This window comes from Taudactylus pleione, unplaced genomic scaffold (assembly GCF_031769625.1).
Source record: "Taudactylus pleione unplaced genomic scaffold, aTauple2 ptg000026l, whole genome shotgun sequence".
In the NCBI taxonomy this organism is placed as follows: domain Eukaryota; kingdom Metazoa; phylum Chordata; class Amphibia; order Anura; family Myobatrachidae; genus Taudactylus; species Taudactylus pleione.
This window is the reverse complement of record NW_028284428.1, coordinates 3,912,021-3,936,067: the sequence shown is the minus strand read 5'-3', so window position 1 is coordinate 3,936,067 and position 24,047 is coordinate 3,912,021. Positions and strand designations below refer to the sequence as shown.

The 24,047-nt window shown below is 37.7% G+C and overlaps 1 protein-coding gene across 3 annotated transcripts in view; it reads left to right on the top strand.

The window, feature by feature from the left end:
* The window catches only part of GLRA2 (glycine receptor alpha 2), a 292,434-nt gene that overhangs the window by 62,757 nt on the left and 205,630 nt on the right, over positions 1-24,047 (top strand). For 2 of the 3 annotated variants that reach the window (XM_088451591.1, XM_088451589.1), the window contains exons 4-6: positions 8,746-8,969; positions 14,534-14,616; positions 18,080-18,217. In XM_088451591.1, coding sequence (XP_088307717.1) covers positions 8,746-8,969; positions 14,534-14,616; positions 18,080-18,217 — 445 coding nt within the window. Of the gene's footprint in view, positions 1-8,250; positions 8,302-8,745; positions 8,970-14,533; positions 14,617-18,079; positions 18,218-24,047 lie in introns of those variants that run through there. The other variant, XM_088451590.1, reaches the window with a different exon arrangement.

Genomic DNA, 24,047 nt, shown 5'->3' with positions numbered 1-24,047 from the left:
CCTTCCCCATGAGGCCATGGCTCTTTTTCTGGTGCACTATCTTAATGTCCCTATTTGAAAAATGGAGGGAGGCGCCAATGTTCTTACTGGCACAGGGCATCAAAAAGTCTAGTTATGCCTCTGAATATCATAGCCTGTCCACAATTGTAACTAGATATGGATAATTTTGTTGCGGTGATAGCAATGTTCTGGCAGTATGGAAGCAGAAAATCATGGAATATTGACCATGACAGTTACGCTACTTTATCATTTGTAGGCCCTGCCATGTATTAACCAGCATATCAACTACACACATGAGGATTTATATACATTGCTGAAGTAGCATAATACATGTTGGGGTGTATTTCCTTAATTGCCTATGTTGTGTGTTAAAAACACCCAATATACATTTTGGTGCCTATTTCTAGAGAATCTCAAAAAAGGTTTACAAATCATACTACCATACCTACAACATATAGATATGTCCTCATAGACTGTGACTCGAATCACTCCTAATAACCCCACTCTGCATTCCAGGGCCAGTGCGTTTCAGCGGCACCAAGCATCTTATTCGCTCATAATGCGCATCTTATTAGCACTGCTAAAACAACTACACGCAACCAAACTACATTGCTAGCATGTGCTGGTTAAGTTAATTGTATACTTTATTACACATTATATTACATATGTAAAGCTTATTGTATTTATTCACATTTTGTTTGGTGCTTATTTATTAACAGTGAGGTGCAATATTTGGACTAAACCATAGTAACCAATCAGAAACTTGCTTTCATTGACTAATGTGCACTAGGCAGATAAAAGCTTATTGCTGATTGAATGCTCTGTTTCAGTGCATGTAATATCTAAATGTAATGGGAACAAATGAGCCAAGAAAATAGAAAAAAACACTTTGTAGCACTACCAGTTGAACTAAAAAATAATGACTTTTATAGCAGAAGCTATAACATTTTTTTACTTTTTATTGCAATTGTAAATGATGAAATCTTCACACAACATTATTTATAGGAATAGGCTATAGTCACCTAAATTATTTGAAGATGGAAAGGATGAATCCAAAATTTCAGTTTACAAGTGATCAAAGCATTTTTAGTATTTGAGAACAGTAGCACTACAGAGTAGAGACATGCAGCATCCAATGACTTTTGTTTTACTTTACTTAGTGGTGCTACAAAGCACTTTGTCTATTTTCATGGTGTCATGGTGTATGATATTTGTTATCAGTAATTGTGTATCGCCACTCACCTTAGCAAATAATGGGTAAGGGCCGGGAGATGCCATTCTAGCCTCTTGGGTCCCCTGAGTACACACAGCCAGTGGAGATTAAATCAGATGAAGCCTGTGTTCTGCACTTTAAGAGCAAAATGGGAGGTTCAAAAAGAGTGGTGTGAGAACAAAGCATACCACGCTCCAAAGTGGTCATACCCCTTTTACACCCACCTTTTGCATTGTGTGCAGTATGTATAACCACTAGAGATTTCCTAAAAATTTTAATATTATTTGAATTTAATTTAATATTTTTACACCTTCTCTCTTTCACTGCTATATATCTTCATCAACGTTCTACATTAGCCCTGTGTTTTTTCCTACCAAAACCCCCCACTCACCTCTCCAGATGCAGCAACTGCAAACTGATCACATAACACAGCTTTATTATAAATTACAGCTTTTCTCCTGTCATTGGAAAAAAAAAAAGAAAATGCATCATTAAGTTAAAAAAAAACTAAGCACAGCAATCATAATGACAATACTGTTCATTCCGTGAGCCCCTACTGTGAAACATAAGGATAATATGTATAATGTAACAAATTTCATTTTGCTCCAAAATGTAATGATCTTTCTGATTACCAACAAAAACATGGTGCATAAAACATATCAGAGCGCTGTGTTTGATTATAGGTTTTCAGGCACATTTCCTGCAAGTGACATGACTTTTTGCAGGGTGACAGGCAATCTAATTACACAGCTAATGTGTCACTATAGGGATAGGAAGACACAAACAAGAATCAAAATATCGCAAACTCAAGAGTCTCAAACAAAGTGCTGCATTTCATTAAAATGAAAATGTATAGTTTCAGTGCTATTTAAGGATTCACGATACCAGCAACTGATAATTAATCTATAATTATTGCCCTGTTACAGCTTTAAGGTCAGTGGTGACTTTCATAGGAGTTTTTAACAGCTGACGACCAAGTGGCAGATAAAAAAAATTGTAAGCCAATGTCAGGTTTACTAGGCAATTATTTGCCCACTATGCATAAATGGGTGGATGAGAAGACAAGGGAGAAGATATTGTCCATAAAGGGGCACACTTATCAACGCATTTTATCGTATGCAATAAGTTTTAAAACTCGTTGCATATAATAAATGGTGCCAAGCCATCAGCTCCTAACTGTCATTATTCAAACAGATGACAGTTAAAAGCTGATTGGCTGGATCACCATTATCATACGCAACAAGTTTGCTTATGATAAAACTCGTTGATAAGTGGGCCCCTAAATGAGATGCACAATTATAATTAACTCGCCATCCAGTCGTAACTATTCCATCATGAATTCAAACATTCCAGATGGAAAAATCATAAAATACATGCCATGTCTGTTTCACAGGCTATGGCCAGAACCATCATTTTGTCAAGGGTGATTCCCAAAGTTTTCAATTTGGAGGCACAGTTACAGATTTAACATCCCTTACCTACTGTAAGATGCACTATTACCTAGGAAAATATTAACATGACCCCTCCACCTTACTATAGCCCCTGAGTTGCTCCATACAGCCATTATCCCCAGGTGGGCTCTGCTATTTCTCTCACAACTTGGTTATGAGAGGAGTGGACCAATCACAAGCTTGTGATTGGTCATCCTGCTCACATACATCTCTTATGCCATTTAAAGATGACAAACTGTATTGATTTCCCTTTTCTTCTACAAACATTAGTAAACTATTTTCCAAGGGGGTAATGTAAATTTCAACAAGAGGTAGATGTACTCAGCGTTGGAGAAAGAAAATGTGAAGAGGTAAAGTACCAACCAATCAGCTCCTGTCACTTTACTTGACAGTTAGGAGCCGATTGGTTGGTACTTTATCTCCCTCCACTTTATTTTCCTCCAAGGCTTAGTACAGATGTGTCAACGTACATCTTACTTCCTTGCACATTAAACAGCCCTTCTAGTTGCGCCATGCCATGACGTGACTCGGTAGTGCTGGGCATCTTTCAGTGTGACTCTTTACCTTCAAATGCGTCTTATGCACAAAGCAATGTGAATAGGATGCAGAAGCAGCTTCTGCTAATTAAAATGATATGCGTCATGCTTATATTCTGTGTGCGACTGTGGGTGTAACTGCATGCAAATTGATACAATACACACATCTGTACTTCTCTCCTTATATCTGTAAATAAGATATTAGATTATAAAGCCAGAAGGCAGAATATCCCCTTTATAAAAATTTTTGGTGGAACTATTTTACTGTAACTAGTACCTGTGCAAAAGTTTCATTTCAGAAACATATATATCTTAAGAAATACCTAGAAGGCACACAAAACACACAGTAGATCATTTCAAGTGTGATTCTGGCTTTAACTTTATAATCATTGAACTAATAACTTCCATAAGCCCAGTATTGGGAGATATTTTGGCTGGATGCTGCAAGGGCAGTGGGGACATTGACATTTCGTGTGGTCAGAACTGACTGAATATTTATGACCATTTGTTCTGTTTTCCTGCAATAGCCTTAGAGCAATGTTACAGTTCCATTTCTGCGCATTCAGTTTGAAAGTTGTCACTCAAAGTCTGCCTGCTTAGTTATTGAACACCTAAGTATCTTGTAATGGGATGTAGTCAGAATACCGACGCCCAGGAAGCTGTCTGACAGAACCTTAGGGACTAATGATAGGCGTCTAAAAAATCCCGACGCCTATATTTAGCCCGACGACCGAATCCCGACAGATGGTTTACCAAATGAAGGTAAGCTGGCACCCCCCTGGGGAGGGTTAGGTTTAGGCTAGGGGAAGGGGGGGTTAGGGTTAGGCGCTGCCGGGGGGAAGGTTAGGGTTAGGGACCCCCCGGGAGGGTTGGGTTTAGGGTGCGGGAAGGGGGGGTTCGGTTTAGGGATTTTATTTAGCGGATTTTATTTAGCGGTTTATTTAAGTATAAATACTTCAGCCTTTTACATGTACTTAAATCAGCTCAATAATATGGGTGCAGTATGTTATGTCGACACAAGAATGTCAACATGGCATGAATGTAGACATTCAGAATGTCAATATAAACATTATGTTGACATGCACAATGTTGAGATGGTCAGAATGTCCATATGGTCATAATGTCAACATTGTGCATGTCGACATAACATTTTTCTAGTGTTAGAGCCCTAACCCTGACCTTATCCAGAGCCTAACATTAACTGTCATCATTGTGACTGTTGAAAGTCGACTGTAAGTCCATGTTGATATTGTGAATGCCAACATCTTTACTGTCAACATTTTGACCATGTCGACATTCAGACCATGTCCACATCCTGGTGTCAACATTCTGAATGTGCACATAATGACTACATACCCAGCAATATACCAACTTTCACATATAAATTTGAATACACTGGCTTCACTTGCTATTTATGCTCACATTTATGAAAATCCTTTGCTCTATTTACAACAATTTTTGATGGCTATTAGAAAACACACACACACAAAGACACCCACAGACATTTTCTATGTTCAAACGGCAAGTCATAACAAGCCAGCAATTCCATATGGACATACTGTAGGAATAATTTGGAACAGAAATCCTCGCTTTACATCAGAGTTCAATGAAGCCTGTACTTTCCAAGCTTAGGAACAAGAACAGGATACACTGATTTGATTGAACTGTTTTGGCATTACTGGGATAACTGTGTCTAATTTTCACTGATCTACATACCATATGGCATATGGAGGGCATTTAAAAACCCATCAACTCATTGCAACACCATTGTTCCCAAAACTGTAATGCATAATTTGTTCATATCAAATTAATTATGGTTATTTGTTGTGTATTGCTAGAATGCACTCAAATACAGTCTGTTGTGTTGTGGCATTTGCTAATGCTGCTTTATAACGGCATTTATATACACTATAAACATAGTGATACTCCTCAGGTTTGTTTAAAAAAAATTGCAGTTGAAATTGTGTCAAATTATTTTTTTGCTTGTTAAAATTTCAGTGTATTTATTTATTATTTTTATAATTGTAGTTTTTTATTAACAAATTAAAACTGACATTTGTTTCTATTGGTTACTATTAGGCCCCTCTACACCGATATTAAATTATACATTTTCTACAGTTTTATTTTAGGAATAATACTGCTACTGTATATATACATGTATTTTGGTTCATTCTCCATTAAATGTTTATGTGCTATAAGTATGACCAATAACATAAAAATAAATATTTTAAACAGGGTAATATCAAAGAATACCAATTAACTTTTTGCTGTTTTATATCAGTCCTAAATTACAAGTAAGTGTTGCCCCTTTTAGTAAATAAATACATATATATCTGTGGCCCATTTTGTAGACAAATAAATTGTGGTGTCCTAATTAGGAAATAAATACAATGTGATAATTAGTATGGCCCCCTTTAATATATGAATAATAGTTCCTCCTTTGTTATAAAAATACTAGTATTTAACCACTTTAGTATGTAAATAAATAGTATTGCCCCCTTTAGTATTTACACAGTATTGCCCTCTTTCATATCTAGATAAATAATATTTTCCCCTAAGTATCTCAATAATTGTATTGTCCACTTTAGAATCTAAATAATCATCAAAATCTTTTTTTTATGGAAAACAAACCGACAGCGCTACAGTAGTTCTGCCACAACTGTTCTCTGTTATGTCCACTAACTTCCAGTCCATGAATACACTCACCTCTGGCCACTGGGCTAAGGGGCTGATTCAGACCCATTCGCTAAGATGCAAACGCTCGTAGCTGGCCGATAGTCACTATCTGCTCATGCGTATGCATCGCAATGCACGTGCGCAAACCAATGCAAGAGATCGGCATGCATTTGCTCACTGCGTATAGACTACCCAGTAGAGTCATTGACAGGAGAGGCTGTTTGTGGGTGGTGACAGGGGCTGACCACTGGAAGTTGAGGTGCGAACGCAGGCGTGCCTGAGTGTCTCAATGCCGTTTCAGAGGCGTGTATAATTAAAAGACAGCATCATAGTGCACATCACTTGGTGGGATTTCACTCTGAAGTGATCGCTGTGCTTGCGGCAGGGTAAAGGCAACCTTAAGCACTGTGATCGCATCAATGGTGCTCGATGTACCAATGTTTTCATGCACTTCCAGAAGATGACGTGCGCAAGTGGGCGTCTTAAGAATGGCTGGTGGGCGTCTGCATACACAAAGTGACCGCACGCCATGACATAGTGGGTGTACTAATGCCTTGGCATGCAATCGCCTGCCTTACTGGGCATGTGCTGGATTTGCATACGCAAGGAGCGAGCGAACGTAACTAGCGAGCGTGTCTGAATGAGCTCCTAAGTCTCAAGGCCATTATATTGTGAAAATAATAAAAAATGAATAATAATGAAAGGTGATTATGAGTCAAGTGAAAAAGATTACCATGAACTGTGAGCTCTGCAAGTAACTTTAGTAGCCCCAATATAGGAACAAGATCTGTAATTATCACCGTGGGCACTAGAAAATGAGTATTATATAATGAATGGTGATCAACAGATCACTATGAGGTCTGTGTTATCAGTACTGTACATAGGGGTAGATTTATCATATCTTGGAGAGAGATAAAGTGGAGAAAGTTCTATGTACTAAGCCTTGGAGAGAGATAAAGTGCATGGAGATGAAGTACCAACCAATCTGCTCCTAGCTGTCACTTTACAGACTGTGCTACAAAAATGACAGAAGCTGATTGGTTGGCACTTTATCTCTCTCCATTTTATCTCTCAACATTTTTGATAAATATCCCCTTAAGAATTAAGGGGAGATGTATCATACCTTAGAGAGGGATAAAGTGAAAAGAGATAAAGTACCAACCAATCAGCTTCTAACTGTCATTTTATTGGCTGTGTTTGAAAAATGACAGTTATGAGCTATTTTGTTGGTACTTTATCTGTCTCCACGGTTTAATAAATCTTCCCCTCATTGCATAAACGTCCAGAATGGACACTAGAAGCACACTGCAACCAGCTGGATCTATTGGACCATAACTGACATTGTCCGTGGTAATATTATATCAAAGTTTATATAATAGGCACAGCTAATGCAACTCTGTCCTTAATCAGATGAAACTTCTTGCTATGAAAAATTTATTTGTCTGCAACTTGCTGCAAATCCCTGCCTTAGTTTTGTTAGTGCAGAAATATTCTGCTTGTCTAAATGCTGGTTCTAGGCCACCACGGCTGGAGAACAGGCTTAACCCACATACATTATACACCCTACCAACTCCCCCCCAACTCTCCTGGACATAAATACTGAGGCAGCAGTTACTGCTGTTGTCTCCTCCTCACTGTTGCAGGCTCCCAGGGAAGAGGCAGCTTTATTTTCAATCCCAGATGGCCAATGTGAGACTGCTCTATTCGGATGCAACAGTTTCACATCTGCCATTTTGGATGCAAACTGAGGCTATGTCTGTGGTATCCTGCAACTGCAAGGTACCAATTCATTGGTTTGCCGGCACTGCTCAGGCCGCTGCAGCCATAATGAACTACTGCCTCAAAATTCAATAGGCTCATCTGAAATGCACAGCCTGAAGTGACCGTTACAGAGAGGACAGTTAGTGACTGTTACAGCTGAGGCAGTGCTGGACAAGGAGGTCCTGGGTGATCTGCACATGAAGGTGAAAGGGAGAAAGACGGCTCCAGAACTCGGCAGTGGGACTACATACAGGAATGAGTTTGAGGAAACAGCAAAAAGCAAAAACAGATTAGGTTGCATCCAGAGTCACTTACACTTACCAAATGGAGCCGGCAGTTGTTATCATACCTGACTTTGCCCAAGTTCAGAGGGAAGCTGATTCACTAGTGTTACTCAACACTAGCTGATAATGTTCCAATTATAACACCAGAATGTGGAATAAATATTGTTGTTAGATTGCATCTGAACTGTGTTGTATCTCTCTGTGTCTGGGGAATCTTTGCCCCTTTGCTGGGGCGTGGCTTTAGTGAAGAGCTGATGTTGAAACAAGACTTCCCCTCCAAGGTAACTCTGATCTGTATGTGCAACACACATCTTCCCTGAAAGCCGGGAATAGCAAGGACGAGATGCTTTTAGTAGGGGTTGAGGCTGCCAATGTGGTGTGTGAGTGCACACTCTAAATACATTGGGAAACATATATGGCTATGATCACCAATAGCCTGGTAGTTGTTGTTCAATAACTATAGCTTTACCAATGAATAGAACTTATTATATTACATTATATAATATTTAATACAGTATAATATAAAATGTATTATTTTACTAACTTATAGACATTTAATAGATGTATATATTTATTTGACACAAAATTTAAATTGAAATGTGAAAAAAAAATTGTAAAGCTTGTGTTATGGACCATACTACAGTATGTTTTGTTTAAATGGTATTTTTGGAAGAATATTTTAATAACTGCACTACCTCTTAACATATGTGTACTGCCAAAGGCACCTGCATAGTTTTATAAAATAATGCAGACCCTATGGTAGTGAAGAGATGAAAATTTCACTTTAAGTAGAAAAATTAACTATTTACCCACCACTTTTCTAGGACTACAGAGTGAACATATTTTTGAGGCAGCAATGGAATGACCCACGACTGTCTTATAGTGAATACCCTGATGACTCCTTGGATTTGGATCCTTCTATGTTGGATTCTATTTGGAAACCGGATTTATTTTTTGCTAATGAAAAGGGGGCAAACTTCCATGATGTCACTACTGACAACAAACTACTGAGGATTTTTAAAAATGGAAACGTGTTATACAGTATTAGGTAAGACAAAGTGTTTCTCTGTTTGGTCCCCTACACACTGGTTGGATTATTACAATATCAACATTTTCATATCAGTATAGGTTGGATTAGAAATAATGCATTTAAAATGATACACATACACTTAATATGACATTATTTTAGCACAGTATGGGCCTGTCACTAAGTTGAGCGTATCTTGTGTATTTTCACACTGCACATCTGCAACTGAACATACACAAATACAGGCAATGCAGAGTTGTAAGCATTTACAGTGCATCTATAGTGGTGTAACTGTCGTGTGCACAAATCACTTATCAAATACAATATAAGAATATGAAATAAAGACATACAGTTGGCAGAAAAAAAAAATGTTAGCTATTTATTTATTTAAATATATAATAAAGGGAAAAGTTTGGTGGCAAAGACAGGAAAGCCAGAATCAGCACAATCCACAATAACCACCATTGCAGGCGGATACCGGCCAAAGTGCACAGATACAACTATAACACAACTTTAAAACAACAAAGATGTCCACTTGGCTATCTAACTTGACTACCCATCCGGGAGGAAGGGAGCCGATCCAAACTTAAATAATTGCACCTGGAATGGTGACCCACCGTTCTTTCCTGATGCAAAATAGGCAATGATAAACCATCAAACTGACAGTTACACAAAGGAGGGAGGGTGGGAAGACTGGAACAATAAGGCTTTGACTTACATCCCAAGCTCTTAAATAAACTAAAACAGTGACACAATAAGCAGGCTTAATCAAGAGATCAGCCCCTATGCCACAGCCTCCATCCTAGAAGATTAAACCTCATTCTAATAACAATCAATTGGTTTCTCATCTGGCTGCTCACGCAACAGTTAGAAATATGCAGTTGATTTATCTGCAGTTGCTGATATTAAAAGCGATACACATATAACACAATCCTGGAATATGCACATGTGGTTACACCTACTGCTCTGCCCCCAATGCCACGTTAAGTCCCTACAATGCCCCACGCCATGCCCTTCCGCTGAGCCAACCTGGTTGCCCCCTCTGGGAAGTATGCATTAGACTGTCTTGATTATAAAACATTTGCATGTTGAGCTGTTTTGGTCACTGAATCGTCCAACACTTGCACCCCAACAATCAACTCTCTTTTGAAATTACTGTTATTTAAGTTATAAGCAAGCACAGCAATCCAGCATTCTTATACATGACAATGATGGGATTTATATAATTAATGCATGAGCCACACTTGTGGCAAAGACCCTGCTTTCAATAAGCTTAATGTTCCTCATTTACCCAGGAGTTTCCATTTCTTGTCTACTATTTATATATACATATATAAACACATACATAAACATACCTGAGTATATTTCAATTGACAGCTTTGTAAAATGATGCCAACGTTTGTTTTGATTGTTTGAGTGAGTAATACATTTGAAATCATTGTAGCACATCTAATGCCTGACAGCTCGTTGCTGCAATCCAAAATACATCTGTAAATACCATTTTACATAATTTTTCAGAATTTTTAACTTGGGAAAATGTCAAGTACATTATCCAGTTCATTTCACAATGGCACCCAACTGTCTCCTATTTCTCAGTGGCATGGCATTTGGTGTCACTTAGACAAGATTCTATCCTATGTAATGGTTTGACAGGTTGCGTGCAGCTTCCATCTTTGTAAACAAGAGTGTGTTGATGAGTGATTGAACATGAGATGGAAATATATTTTAATTTATGTTTTTAATTTTTATCTGTCCTAGGCTTTTTCAGATACGTAGAAACCAATTAATTTTAAAATCTGACAGTATAAAAAGTCACTAATAGAAACTCACATATGTTTATCTATAGTGTCCTAAGACGATTGTTCCTGTCACGAAGACTTTCAGCCCTTGTATATGTTATACTAGTTTCCATAGAAAGCCGTACTTCAGTGCTTTGCCCAATTTAGGACTAGAATCTATTAGTTTCACAATGAATTCTTTCTTTACATAAGATACAATGGGAAACATGTATCAAACCTTGTAGAGCGATAAAGTGGATTTAGATAAAGGATCAACCAATCAGCCTCTTTCTGTCATTTTTTAAACACAGCCTGTAATGTGACAGTTAGGAGCTGATTGGTTGGCCATTTATCACTCTCCACTTTATCTCTCTCCAAGTCTTGATACATCTCCCCAATATTTCTTATTTAGAGTAATGCTGTATATATACCATATACAGTATGTATCATGCACTACAGTACACTTATACACAATACAAGGAAACTACTGTTCAGAGTATATTATTATTATTATTATTATTATTATACTACACATGCGTCTCTCATCCACACTCATTACCTGCTTCCTTTCATGGATACAGGACTTTTTATGGGCTGCACCCATTCTGTGGAATGCCCTCACACACACAACAAGATTTTCCTCTAGCCTCTAGTCTCCAAACCTTCAAGTATTCCCTGAAAACTCACCTCTTTTGATAAACTTATAAAATCATGGAACTACCACATAACTTCCAGAAGCTATCCTACCCAATTACATCCTCCTATACTGTGCACATGGGATGTAGCTAGCAGACCGGCAGACGAGATGCCACCAGTCTGATTCCCGATGCTGGAAGTCTGACACGGGACTTAAGATCAGCGTCAAAATACAGATGCCTATCTTAATCCAGATACCGGAATACAGACAGACACCAGCCCAAACGAGCTAAGTCTGGGGCATCCATGCTGTTAGTCACAGTAGAGGATGAGGGTTAGGTAGCATAGCAGGGTTAGGTTTTGGTGGGGAGCTTAGGGTTAGGCACCACTGGGGGGTTTAGGGTTAGGCACTATGGGGGCAGGGTTAGGTTTAGGCACAAAGGGGGGAGAATTAGGTTTAGGCACTAACAGGGAGGTTTAGGGTGCAGGGTGGGGAGGGTTAGGGTTAGGCTACAAGAAGGGAGCGTTAGGGGGAGAAGGGACAAGGGTAAGTATACTTACCCGACATCTATCGGGATACCAACCATCGGGAAGCCGCTGTCGGTGTTTTGACAGGAGGCATCCCGACAGACATACCGATTCCGTGCACACATAACTTTACATACTTCTACTTTCTTCATTGTCACATCCTTCTGACCCTAGACCAACACCTCTGTGTGACTGGATCATACAGCACAACAAAAACCTCTGCAATCTAGCTAGACAAATAAGCAATATGGAGCACTTATCCTTGTGTATATATGCCTCAGTGGCAGAACTAGAGAATACACTTTGGGGCCCCCCTATGCAGTGCCCCCAGTAGTAGTCCCCCCATGCAGTGCCCCCAGAAGTAATCCCCCCTATGCAGTGCCCCAGTAGTATCCCCCCCTATGCATTGCCCCCAGTAGTAGTGCCCCATATACAGTGCCCCTAGTAGCGACCACCCCCCTATACATTGCCCCTAGTAACGGCTACCCCCCTATACAGTGCCCCCAGTAGCACCCCCCCTATGCTGTGCCAGTTCCTGTGCCCCCTTACACACACACAAAATAACCCCCCACAACAAAATAACCCCCCACAACTGAATCCCACTGCTGCCGTGACTGCTGCTGTCCGCTCCTCCTGGACCGCTTTTCTGGACTTTGGGAGAGACGTCATGACAAAAAACAAGAAAGAGTTAAGAAAAATATAAAAAGTAGTTGATCTTCGACTGCTTCAGTTTATTGATGGTTCATCAACAACAGCAACCAATGACAGCACTGCTTTCTTCTAATTAACATTCAGTTTGCAAGCAGGAAGATTGCAACTTATCTGGGTGAATTCATGAAATTTAGGTAGGCGGCTGTTCCGTCAGACCCTATTGTAGTAGAGTTGTCAGCCCTGCACATTGGACTTGAACTGCTCAGCAGAGTATTCTTTATAAATTTCTGATTTTTATACTTGCTGAAATCCAATAGTAATTTGAATGCCTGGTTATCTGTGCAAAAACTGAATAAGTAACAACTTAACATAATTATAATTATGTTACCATTTCATGGTATCATATAACCATACTACTGATTCCAATTCTTCAATCAACTAAATAAACCTGTGCCTCTGTATCATCATCTCTACAGCTGTAATAATCTCGTATCGAGTAACTCTATGACTGTACACTGTATAAATGAATAATCCTACACTTTAGTCATGCTAATTACCACAAATTCAGAAACATGTATTTACATTAATGTCTAGGGGCAACAAAATTGGTGGTGTAAATTAAAAGTAAGTAATCTATTTTTTTTTCCAAGTAGATAGCTATTTATGGTTATTTTGTGTAATTTGTAAAGCATAATTCAGACTGGTAAATGGAACTAAAGCTATTTTGCCCTAGATTTGTGCTAAATATAATATCTTTCAAAAATAAATAATAATGGATTAAATTAAGAAGTACATGAAAATATAGCTTTTATATTATAGTGTGTGTGTGTGTGTGTGTGTGTGTGTGTGTGTGTGTGTGTGTGTGTGTGTGTGTGTGTGTGTGTGTGTGTGTGTGTCTGTGTGTGTGTGTGTGTGTGTGTGTGTGTGTGTGTGTTTCCCTGAAATAATCAAAGAACAAGCACATGAAGAGATGGTAGCAAATGAATTTATGCCCAAATACAGGTGGATCATTCGATGAATCCATCTGGTTAATCTGGACAATCAAGGATCTGTATGGAATATGAAAGGGTCCATGAAACATACGTGCATACTGCAATATATTAATAAATAAAAATGAGCAGATTATCAGAGAGAGAGAGAGAGAGAGAGAGAGAGAGCGAGAGAGAGAGAGAGAGAGAGAGAGAGAGAGAGAGAGATGGACAGACAGAGGAGAGAGAGAGAGACTTATAAAACTTGCATTATAATCCAGATTTTATGTTTGTTTGTTTGTTTGTTTGTTTTATTAAAGGCACATATAGTTACTTTAATAAGCTTTAATTGTTATTGATGTTATTAGGTATGAAAATGCCCTATAAATGTTATACTTTGTAAATATCTTTCTTGCTTATGTTCATGAACCATTATCTCTGTAGATATGCCATCAAGCACATTTGTTACATGAGGATTTGCATATAGTATATCAGCATACATATTAATAAATTTGTAGTGGCAGATGGGGGTGTCTCAGACCAACATCTGGGGGAACCTGAGGTATTTTAATAAATCATCCTACAGGTCTCTAAGTAACGTAGGTATCTATTTACTAAGCCTTCGATGGAGATAAAGCGAACGGAGAAAAATTACCAGCCAATCAGCTCTTAACTGCCATGTCACAGACTGTGTTTGAAAAATGACTATTAGGAGCTAGTTGGTTGGTACTTTATCTCCGTCCACTTTAATCTCCATCCAAGGCTTAGTAAATAGACTCTTGAGATCTGTTCAGTTCTGACTTGTCTTGTAAAGTATATTATATAAATTTTCTACATGGAAAGGATTAAAAAAACAGATCTATGGGTTATAAATGATATAGTGTAATGTAAGAGCATAAAATAACAATGCTTGTCTCATTTATTATATTCAGACCATGCAAAAATAACTGCTGATTTGTCATGAACCAAATATACATGTTTGTGAAAGGTTCTATCAATCAACTCTTTGTTTTATCCCTTTCAGATTAACATTAACATTGTCCTGTCCAATGGATTTGAAGAATTTCCCTATGGATGTACAAACGTGTGCAATGCAGTTGGAAAGTTGTAAGTTTTTAAAACAACAAATGCAAGTTTCATAGATTTAATATAGCATTGTTGTTGTACATCAAGAGTTACAATGATGGTAGACTTTTCTGCCAATGGTTTCAGATAATAAGAGTAGACTGGTTTAAGTAGTTGTAAAGTTGTTTAACTACAAAATTCATAATGCTCATCTCCAGCTTTGGAAGCTAAATATGTAGAATGTAACAGTCTGTAACTCACTGTGCTTACAAAGTATATTAGAGAATAGATTCTTTATTATTGATTGTTCTTCATAAAATTGATTACAGTGAAAATAGCAATGTAAATGCAGCCTAAATGTGCCCTGTATGTTATATCACATACAATGTACATCCAAGCAACAGTCCTGAAAACCAGTTGAGATAAGTTGTTCTCAAATTGTTGTGTGTTTGCCCAAAATAATCATCAATCTCTATCAACATATTTCTGGGATTAATTAGACACTTTTTGAGACTGGTCTTAAACGTGTCTGGACAATAACTGATCTAAACATGTGTGCTGGTAGCCTCCAAACACATAAGGGATCCCATTAGATGGATGTTTCTGATGTGACTGCATATAGCCAAGTGTGTGATAAAGCAGCCTTCTTACAATTTGGTCTGTGCAGCTGAATCTGCCTGTGTAAGAGTATCTTCAAGGTTGTCAATTAGATTTAAGCTAAATTTTCAAAACTGTTCTGTGAAATATTTGTCTCATTCCACAATAGATCGAGAAATGAACTCTAGCCTTAGTTTTAGGTGTTCCTAGTCCTACCCCTAACCATGCCATACAACACTATTTGTAGACTAAATTCTATAATTTGTAAAGTAACAAATTCAGTGCCAAATTGCATTTCTCTGAATGTCTAAGCAAAAGCAGAACACGTTTGTATAAACAGAACTCCACACCACTGAGTTATGACCTGTTCTACTAACATTTCACTCACAAAAATATTTATTCTTTCTGGTGCCTATACACACTCAGATCTCATTGCTTAGCTTCATTGCAGAATGAATGAAAGTTGCATAGTAGATTTGCTGCACACCTGGCCAAATCTGTTGCATACACAGTCATATTTTGTTCAGGCTGAAAAATATGACATGGACACATGGAACTTCTATGTCCCCCTAGCCAAAGGTGTAATACATAGATCAATGTACAGTACATCATCAGCTTTTTCATCTGTACGCTTTAATTTTGATAGTCCATGCTATGATATCAACCTAATTTGGTTTAAATATTATTTGTGCCTACAATATATGTCAGGTTTTATATGATAGTAGTTTAATAATATACCATTGACATTGACATTATAATAATAATAATAATAATAATAATAATATATCATTAGTAAATAAATTAACAGCAACATACAATTACTGATGTAAACATGGATTTGATTTATTAATCCCTCCAAATTGTGGGGACCAAAGAAAATTATTTCTTTGCATTAAACCTTTCCTAACAGTAAGCATTAGTAGCATTATCAAGTGTTTGAGACTGGAGTTGTGATTTACAGCAAATATCTGGAATCTGGATCCATTCAGATAATAAGTGTTCCCGTGGCAACCAGACCATGCAAGAACTGTGATGAACAAATTAAGAAATTCTCGGATAATCATTAACTTTTAAGCAATACTGCCATAACCAAAAGCCTAATCTGCTTTCTCATTACTAGATGCCATTTTCTTTATAGCATTTCATCACACCGGATAAAACCAGGGACAAATTAAATGTCACCTTTAATGAAAGCATTTAAAAAGTCGGTATTTCCATTGCTCGTTTTCATGCTCTTTGCTGATGATGTTTTTTCTGTGTTATTCCAATTTAACGAATAGGTTTTTAAGGATTAACTGTAATTTATGAAAAAAAAATACAAAAAATGATGAGTGGTTTAAGTACATTTAAATTGACAATGGCTTTTGTACCCAATAAAAACATTCTGAAATAATTCACTGGTCTATCTGCAAATAAAATGAAAATTATGTTATTCTAAGCAACAGTGAAAATATTAATGCTATGTTTGTGTCACACCCCCCCCCCCAACACACACACACACACACACACACACACACACACACACACACACTAGGTCATGGTGCTATGTTTGTAATCTATTTTTAGCACAACAAAAAAAAACTGTTAAAGTAAAGAAAGGATAATACTTTAATGTGAGAAAGCCCTGTTGCTCTAGGTCATTTCAAGAAAAATAAAGTTATATTATATATTCTAAATAAAATATAAGATTAACAGATCAGATTCTAGACTATATTGCTTTTGAAGTGGGAATTTTATCCCATGCATGGGTAGAGGGGCATTGGCCATAAAGCAAGAAAGCAATTGCCCTTTAGCTTACCATTGTTTTTTACAAATCAGCAATGGAGACTCATGAGGCTTCCAACAACACTACACTTAACCAGTTTGTCAGTACACAGGCAATGTATTCAGCACGTATGTGTTTGAGTGCATATGAGCAGTCATACCACAGATTTCACTACAATAATTAGAAAAATAAATAGCTTTAACAGGAGGGGCACAGATTTTTTTATTAGGTCATATGGAACAATTGCAGGGATGGTAGGTTGCCCCTCACTCATCTTAAACTTTTTCCTAAATGTATACTTGTGAGCACATAAAATATAACAGATCTTTGAAATAAGAGTAGAATACATTTACCTATTTTAATTATACAGACTGGGTAATGTGGTAGTGTTGGCCATAAAGCTCTGTGTTCATAAAGAGCAGTGTTGGGTAGCACAACAAACATAGACTGGCAAAGAAGAAAATTGAAATTCCCCTGTCCATTTTCACGCTATTTCCACATTGTATTCCCACTGTTGCTGAATTACATTTTTTTCCCCTGGAATCCTGCTTCAATTGTCCTAATTAGTCTCCCTACCAAATTTGGTGACATTCTGATTGTTATATCAAGCTACACATGACTCTAAATAGGGAAAGTTTAATCACGGTCACCATGTATAACATAAGCAATAATTATGGGGCCTGCTACCTATCAATTCCTTAGGAACTTGTGACATCAATAAGCCATGAGTCACCAGGTGCTAGTGATTTGTTAGTCTTCAGATCATAATATGGTTGCCTGTATAGTCTGTAGCTACAGTACATGTAGGATTTAACAGGGTACCGTATGACAAAAATGGACACATACATGTATAAATGTCTTTGGAACCTTCCAATTAAGTGATTTATTTCAACCAAAGAGAACTAGAAACAAAATGTAGATTTCTGTTTTTGTCTATTTTAAAATCAGTGCTGTACAAGCATTGTTATATAATGTTAAGCATTCTGATCTTGTTCAAAATGAAGTGGCATAATTAGAATTGTCTTTAGAATGTTAGACGCTATTCCTGCTTCAAATGAGGTTAAAATCCTTGTTGTTTTTTTCTGTGAGAAACTGATGTGACTTCAATTTACAATGTAATCAACTGTGGTTTGTTTCCTCTAGTTGGATACACAATGAATGACCTTATATTTGAATGGCTGAGTAATAGCCCAGTGCAAGTTGCTGATGGTTTAACATTGCCCCAGTTTATACTGAAAGAGGAGAATGAGCTTGGCTATTGTACGAAGCACTACAATACAGGTAAAATACATTGTTTGTTCATATTTTCAACATTTACCTACTCTATACTCACTTGTTTTTTTATGTTCAAACATGTAACATGGATAAAATTTAAAGGCGATCGATAGTTGCTGGTGTATGAAATCACATCTTGTCATAATGTAGACAGAGTTCTTCTCCCCCCTACATGTCCAATCACATTTCCACACACATTCCCTCCTGCCCATTTCACTCTATTAATGACTGCAATCTCACATCTTTCCTGATATCTTCTTCCCAGTACTGTGATCAGGATTTCTCCTGTGCTGCTTCCAACCACTGAAATACTCTCTGTCACTCCCCAATTATAGTTTCAGCTACCTGTCAGCCTTTAAATGTGCCCATATGACTCAATCCTAGTTGCATCATGTCAATAAAAGATGATAATACATCTTTTATTGACATTGATAAAACTACAGATGGATATGGGTATAGTAGGTATTACCGCCGGTCGCAACCTAACCCCCTCTTCCCCTCTGCCTAAACCTGAGTCCCCTAGTGGGGTGCCTAACCCTAACCTCCCCCCTTCCCCTAGTCTAAACCTAACCATCCCTGGGGGTGCCTAACCCTAAGTGCCCCCGGGAGCCCTAAGCCTAACCTTTACCCCCGCGGCTGTCTGCGCCTGGCGCCCGGCTTACCTTCATTCGGTATGCCAGGCGTCGGTCTTCCAGCACATGGTTAATGACAGGCGTCAAGTTTTTGACACCTGTCATTAGTACCATGCCAGGACCGTCGGCTTCCAGACTACATCCCATTGACATGGTATTGGTCTGTGCATCATGGAAACTGACTTTTTATTTTCCACTCTTCTTTGAACAGAACTTTCATGAAATATTAACGATGGTGAGAAACAGAGATGTAGTAGAGGACAGAAGTGTAACATCTGGTGGTAGCAGGGGAATGTGACTGCAAACAAACCTAATGACATTGTAAGCCAGTGTTTCCCTACTCCAGTCCTCAGGGAACCCTGCCAGTGCATAATTTCCATACTCCACACTGTATTCAATATTAACACATTTTAAAAATTCCACAGCTGGTACTGTACTAATTATATTTCACTTGTGATTCTATGAGGAGATCAGGAAAACATGCAGTGTTAGGGTGTCTGAGAACTGGAGTTGGGAAACACTGCTGTAAGCAATTCTGAGAAGATTCTATCATGTGTTTAATATTTTCAGGATGTTCTAAGGTTTTTATTTTTAGTCTCTTCATTTTACCCACACACTGTAAGTTTTTCCAAATCCTATTAGATAAATTACATAGAAGGTCTGACAATTCATCAGACACTGATTTATCTTACCTTGGAATGAATGGAATTAAATAATTGATACTGTAGTTATCTCCATGCTAGAATTTATAATGGTTACATGAGAATAGACCTTTGGTTTGTATTAGCCAATTACCTGAAGGTTCCTTAAAGTATCTTAATAAATTGTGTTTTGTATATTTGACATAAACTACTGAACGGTTTAGCCTCACTTATGGTTTTGATGTGTCCTAAGAGTAAGGGGACAATCACGTCTACCTTTATTACTTGTAACATTACATCTGAATAAGTCGTACCTGTATGATGGAACACGTTAGATCCTTAAGGTTACTCTATTGATTGGGACAGTGTTATAATTCCTATAAGACCTTTGGCTCTATACTTCAGAGCGGATGGATACTTAAGAGCAAAGTGTTTTTTCTCTTTTACCAACAAAAAGCAAACTCCTGAGAGATTATGTTTCTGCAAGTATACAGTATGTAGCTAAAATATCTCTGCCTCTTGGTATGTTAACCTTTTCCTTATACTGTGCTTAAAGAGACTTTGGGGCATACTTGCCGATATCCAGGCTGCCCATTCCGGGAGGGAGTAGCCAGGTCAGCTTAGCAGGGGAGAGGGGCTGGCAAAAGGGGGCGTGGCTGGGACTAGATGTACTTTTTTTTAGGGCGGTGCCAGGGGAGGAGCCACTTACTCGCATCATTTTGGCCCCACCCCCGCTACACAATGCCGAGATTTCCGGCATTGTGGAGCAGGGGGCAGGGTCATGATGACATGATTCAGTGAGAAATGCGTCATCAGCCCCCCCGCTGCGGGTGTTTGGGTAAGTATTGCGGGGGGGACTGGAGGGGTCGGGAGACATGCCTACTTTTCCGGGGTGCCGGGAGCAGCACCCGATATTCGGGAGGCTCCCGACCAAATCGGGAGAGTACGCATGTATGCTTTCAGGTAAATTTACTAAACAGCATGTTTGCAATACTGACAGTATTTTTGACTCAAAACCACTGCAAAGTGGTTTTATAGTAATAACTGGGCAAAAGGAATGTCCAGGTCAGGTTTTTTTTTAATTAATTGAATTGGCAAAAAAAAAATTGTGGTAAATTCCCCTGTTTACTGCATGAAAAATTATCATGGGCAATTGAATTCCTCCCTTATTAGTCTGGCTCTCTTTGCTAAGATAACAAATGAGAGCAGAAAGGATGTAGAGCCAAGTGCAAAGATCTCTAAACTAGTGTTTTTACTCAAAATGTTTCATGGCAGTGGCATGTCCAGTGCTAATGCTTAACTCTGTGTGTGTGTGTGTGTGTGTGTGTGTGTGTGTGTGTGTGTGTGTGTGTGTGTGTGTGTGTGTGTGTGTGTGTGTGTGTGTGTGTGTGTGTGTGTGTGTGTGTGTGTGTTTCTTTTAAAAGTGCATTTGCATTTTCCATTTTGTATTACTATTCAGAATTATTTAATTAAAAGTAATAAGTAGGACTAATGCTTAACAATAACTTATTCTTACTTTCAATTTCATATATCTCTGCATGTACTTTGTATGTTTCAATATGTTTAGTCTGTCTATATATATATTCAGATATAAAAGGAATATTAAGCGGTAAGAAAAAATGGTTTTATTGAAAGATGTAAAATAAATCATATCAAATAACTTTGTATTGTTAATGTTAGAAAGCATTAAAACATGGTTGATCAAGGTTTCTAATACATAGCAATGTTACATAGTCTTACTATAATAAGCAGGATTCCATTTTTTTTCATTAAAACATTAATGCAAAAACAAACTGGTTTAGACAAAAAAAAGTTTAAACAATAACAAACTCCCATGAACTTTGGCTTAAATATATTCAGTAGGTGCACTGGGATAAATTGAGAAGATTTGGCCATTTTGTGGACATCAATGTGGTTCATTGACAACATGTAACAAGAAGACACTTAGGGCCTGATTCAGTACTGATCGCAAGCGCAACTACGGAAGCAGATCAAGTGATTGTTTGCCATAACGCACGCATTTAAGCCGCATTCTGTGTGCGCTGTGGTTACACTGTGACTACGAATGCTCAAAAGAATCCATCGCAAAGTGAGTGATAGGCTGATAGCGTTTTGGGGTGGTGACGAGGGAGTGGTTGGAAGAATGCAGGTGTGCCTGTCCGTTTGAGTGCCGTGTCTGCATAAATTAGTCACTGCGATTGCATAAGCAGAATGAGAGCTAACGGCTTGCATGCAGACTTGCAGTGTCTGCGGCTGGTCAGACCTGTTGTAAATACTGCGTGACTGGCCGATCTGCGTCGAAGGTACTGATGTTTACCCAGAAGAGTGACATTGGACAGATGTGAGAAAGTAGTAGTGGGTGTCTTTATGCCAGCTGAGCTTTGGTAGGCTTTAGCATATTTTCACAGCATCTGTCGCAATCGGTACTGAATCAGGCCCCTAATTTGCACTGTCAGTTGTGAATTATACAGAGTTTTTGTATGCTAAAAGTATGGGGAACAGGTCAGAGATTATGATGTGTTGCTCTAATATAAGATCTCTGCATGGAAACAGGCAGTGTTTATTACAGCACTTTCTGTAGTCTGCATTACAGCTTCCTCACCTGTCCATGGTGCTGAAACAGGGATAGGGCAATCAAGAATAAAATATTCAGCATTTTTACAATTTCACTGACAAGACCTGAGATCCTACTTTTCTAGTTACAATGCCAAGCGAAAATGCTTATATAAAGAGTGACACTGGTACCAGCTTAATATTACATTGAAAAAGCCTCTATTAAAAGTGCCAAAGGCTTTTCTTCTGGTGTCGTTGTCTCTTCCTATTTCTTAGTCAGGGACTATGGTTATTAGGATCCATTCACCACGGCAGAGGAATACTTGGTGCTACTGTGTATACGAAGTGAAGCTGTCAGATTTGCTTTTTATATAATGGGAATAGCTGCTTTATTCTTGTCCTGTAACTCCAAGGTGACATCTAACATAATTAAAATGTACAGTGCAAACTTTACTGGACTCTATTTCTAGGAAAATAATTTACATGAGTGTATGCAAACATTAATGTAATGTGTTTTATCGGCAGATTAATCCATCTCCCTTAACACTCTGCAGTGTAAAGTACAGTTTGATATATGTCCTAAGAGCAATTTGCTAAGTGGGCATACAAACATGCAATAAAGATGTCAGACACACATTTATATGTATAACTCTATTCCCACCCAACCAACTAGCAAGTCATCACAATACAATGATATTGAATATATATATATATATATATATTTTTGTATAAATTAATAATTAAAAACAAGTCATAAGAAAATCCAATTTAATTTTAAATCACTCGTGATCCTCCCCATCACCTCTCCAATACATGCTATAAACGTGCATATATTACTCAGAATATAAACAAAAGCTGATGTAACTTTTGCTTTACACAATTGTAAACTAAGCATTACATATTGAGGTAAAACACCAAACGAATTGTTTCTTCCAGTTTCATGCAGTATAATAATAAATCATGGCTTCATTACACTATAGTATAATAAAATAATTAATATAATAGATGTGTGTGAAACAAAATATATTTTAAAAGTAACTGTGGGTATGGAAATAATAGATGTTTTATATAAGATTATAAGGAGGGCTTTGTTTTTCTGTTTATGACTGAATGGATCACTGTACGATATATATTTTCTAGTGCTCTGTTATTGTGTCCTGTGAAGGTCATAATAATATTCTCTGATATATTGTAAACTCAGATAGGGGACCATCCATGCATATACATGCTCTGTGCTGTATCTGTAATACACTAGTGTCTGTATTACATGTCTTTTTCAAATGCCTTCATAATAAATCAGAAAGACCACTATCACAACTTCCAAATAGAAATGGTTCTCTAGAGACTCCTTGAAGCTTTTTTTTTTGACTGATCGGCATTCATTAGATTTGGTTTGCTGAGAGAATCTGATAAATGCATAGAAAGGCTCCTGACTGTTTCCAAATAAATGGATTTGAACTGCAACCATAATTTCCCAGATAAGCAGGAATGTATCCTACTGTAGTTGCATCAGTTTTGTCATTGTGTTCAATCTCATAATGAAATATGGCAGATGCAGCCATATGTGTCATACTTGCATCTGTCACTTTTAGAGGAAAAAATTCTGAGGCTTTCAAGTACATAAGAGTCACATTCGGTTTAAAAAATACAGTCATAATTTAAAAACTTTACATCAGTTAATAGCTATGGTAAAGAAAGGTTTAAAGAGTTATTGTTGTTTCTAATTATTTTTCAATAGAGTCTGGGAAGCATTTACTGTGTAATGTATATCTGTGATTTATTGCAACCCAAGAAAGATAAAAATATGTCACAAAGAGCGCAAGAATAATGCTTCAAAGAATGAGAGTTCCGTAATTGCTGCAGGTTAGCAATTGCTGGCTGTAAACATATAAGTCACAGAAAAATAAAAATGCAACAAAGTCTTCCAATTCTATGGCAAACAATGGAATAATCTCAGCGCAAGCATTTAATTGTGAATTGATTTTTTTTTTGCTTCTTGTTACCTATTTA